The sequence below is a fragment of the Emiliania huxleyi genome, assembly GCF_000372725.1.
Source record: "Emiliania huxleyi CCMP1516 unplaced genomic scaffold EMIHUscaffold_74, whole genome shotgun sequence".
Taxonomy (NCBI): Eukaryota; Haptophyta; order Isochrysidales; family Noelaerhabdaceae; genus Emiliania; species Emiliania huxleyi.
In genome coordinates this window covers 82,361-84,443 of record NW_005196456.1, presented here as the reverse complement: position 1 = coordinate 84,443, position 2,083 = coordinate 82,361, and the positions used below count along the sequence as shown (strand labels likewise).

Sequence of the window (2,083 nt, the reverse complement as noted above, 5' to 3'; positions counted from 1 at the left end):
CTAGAAGCTGGAGTGCGGGTCCTTGTCTGGTCCTTGTGCTCCGACTCGCGCTCGAGAGGACATCCAACTAGCGCTCGAGAGGACATCCAACTAGCGCTCGAGAGGACATCCAACTAGCGCTCGAGAGGACATCCAACTAGCGCTCGAGAGGACATCCAACTAGCGCTCGAGAGGACATCCAACTAGCGCTCGAGAGGACATCCAACTAGCGCTCGAGAGGACATCCAACTAGCGCTCGAGAGGACATCCAACTAGCGCTCGAGAGGACATCCAACTAGCGCTCGAGAGGACATCCAACTAGCGCTCGAGAGGACATCCAACTAGCGCTCGAGAGGACATCCAACTAGCGCTCGAGAGGACATCCAACTAGCGCTCGAGAGGACATCCAACTAGCGCTCGAGAGGACATCCAACTAGCGCTCGAGAGGACGTCCAACTAGCGCTCGAGAGGACATCCAACTAGCGCTCGAGAGGACATCCAACTAGCGCTCGAGAGGACATCCAACTAGCGCTCGAGAGGACATCCAACTAGCGCTCGAGAGGACATCCAACTAGCGCTCGAGAGGACATCCAACTAGCGCTCGAGAGGACATCCAACTAGCGCTCGAGAGGACATCCAACTAGCGCTCGAGAGGACATCCAACTAGCGCTCGAGAGGACGCGCACTGCTCTGCCGTGTCCCAGCGGGGACTCGCTGCATTCGCCGCCTTCCCGCCCCGACCTCGGCTGTACCTCGTGCCGCAGGACCTCGGCTTCTACCTCGCAAACTACTCCGCGGTCGGCTGCATGGCCTGGGGCTACAAGCAGGCGCGGCATCGCCGCCACCGCCAGATCCGGGACCCCCCCCCCCAAACCTCCACCCCCCGCCCCCCGCCCTTCCTTCACAGGGCTGCCGCTTCGTCACCACGCGCTGCGGCGCCTACCCGACCCTCCCCCCGCCCGCCTTTGTCTACGACTCGCCGCCTGCAGAGTGGCCACCGCCAGTGCCTACAGACCCCGCCCTCTCCCTCTCCCTCTGCGCCGGGCCGGTCTTTTGGCGGAGCCAGGGCAGCGACGCTCAGACGACGATCCTGCGCGACAAGTGCGCCGCCGGCGTCGACCCTTGCAGCTACTCGCCCAACGGTAGCGCGGGCTAGTGGCGGTAGTTGGCTCGCGGCCCGCCGTCTGCCGTTGCGCCTCGTGTGGAGACTGGTAGGAGGCTGCGGCTAGTTGGTCAGCGAGCCACGGGGCTTCTTCCCTTCCATGCACCTCCTCCTCCGCCGCCCCGCAGGCTACTCTGGCGGCCGCTGCAGCGTGCAGTGCTACACGGGCGGGGCGGTGAACCGGACCGACTGCACGCGCGAGCCCGCCGGCGCCGTCGTCACTGGAGGCTCGGGCGGCTAGGAGAGGGACAGAGGGCAGGGGGCAGTGGGGCGCAGGCAGGCAGGCCGTGAAGGCACGTCTCTTCTCCAGCTCTGCTCCAAACGACGCGCACTCGAGAGGACGCGCACTCACCCGGGCTCCGTTGCCTTCCGCTCCCTTCCGCTGCTCGCCTCCATATGGCTCACGCCGTATCCATCTGCTCCCCCACCGCAGGCTTGAGCGAGTGGGCGGGTGTGCCGAAAGACCAGTGGCTGCAGTGGCTGTTGCTCGGGTTGGTTGGCCTCGGCGCCGACACAGCTGCCGCCTTTGCCTCCAGTCCGAGAGCTTCCGATCACCCCGCGGGCCCCTGGGAGGTAGGCCTGATCTTGCTTCTCTCGTGCGTGCGCGACCTGCTCTGCCCCACCGGCGGCTCGAGCCCCGCCCTGACGTCCCTCCCCTTAACACTATCTAACCAGGTTCTCTTCTATCAGGCGGCTCGGTCCCCGTCCTGACGTCGCTCTCTTTCGCGCTCGGCCTCACCGGACTCTCTCTCGCCGCCGCGGCCGTCTACATCGGCTGGTGCGGCGGCGGCGCCGCCGCGGGTGTGTGACGTGGACGGCGCCTCTTCACCCCCCCCCCCCCCCGGGAAGGCAGTATCTCCCGTGAGCCGGGTCGACGGCGTGTTTGGTGCCCCCATCTTTGTCGGCCTTCTCGGGCAGAACGCGGGCATCGCTATCACGGCG

The 2,083-nt window shown here is 66.1% G+C and overlaps 1 protein-coding gene across 1 annotated transcript in view; it reads left to right on the top strand.

The window, feature by feature from the left end:
* Positions 1 to 1,382, top strand: part of EMIHUDRAFT_217451 (hypothetical protein) — a gene marked incomplete at both ends in the record, with an annotated part of 3,093 nt that extends 1,711 nt beyond the window's left edge. Inside the window, 3 exons of the mRNA XM_005760705.1 lie at positions 744 to 776; positions 887 to 1,121; positions 1,270 to 1,382. Coding sequence (XP_005760762.1) covers positions 744 to 776; positions 887 to 1,121; positions 1,270 to 1,382 — 381 coding nt within the window. The remainder of the gene's footprint in view (positions 1 to 743; positions 777 to 886; positions 1,122 to 1,269) is intronic.
* Between the last annotated feature and the right edge of the window lie 701 nt (positions 1,383 to 2,083).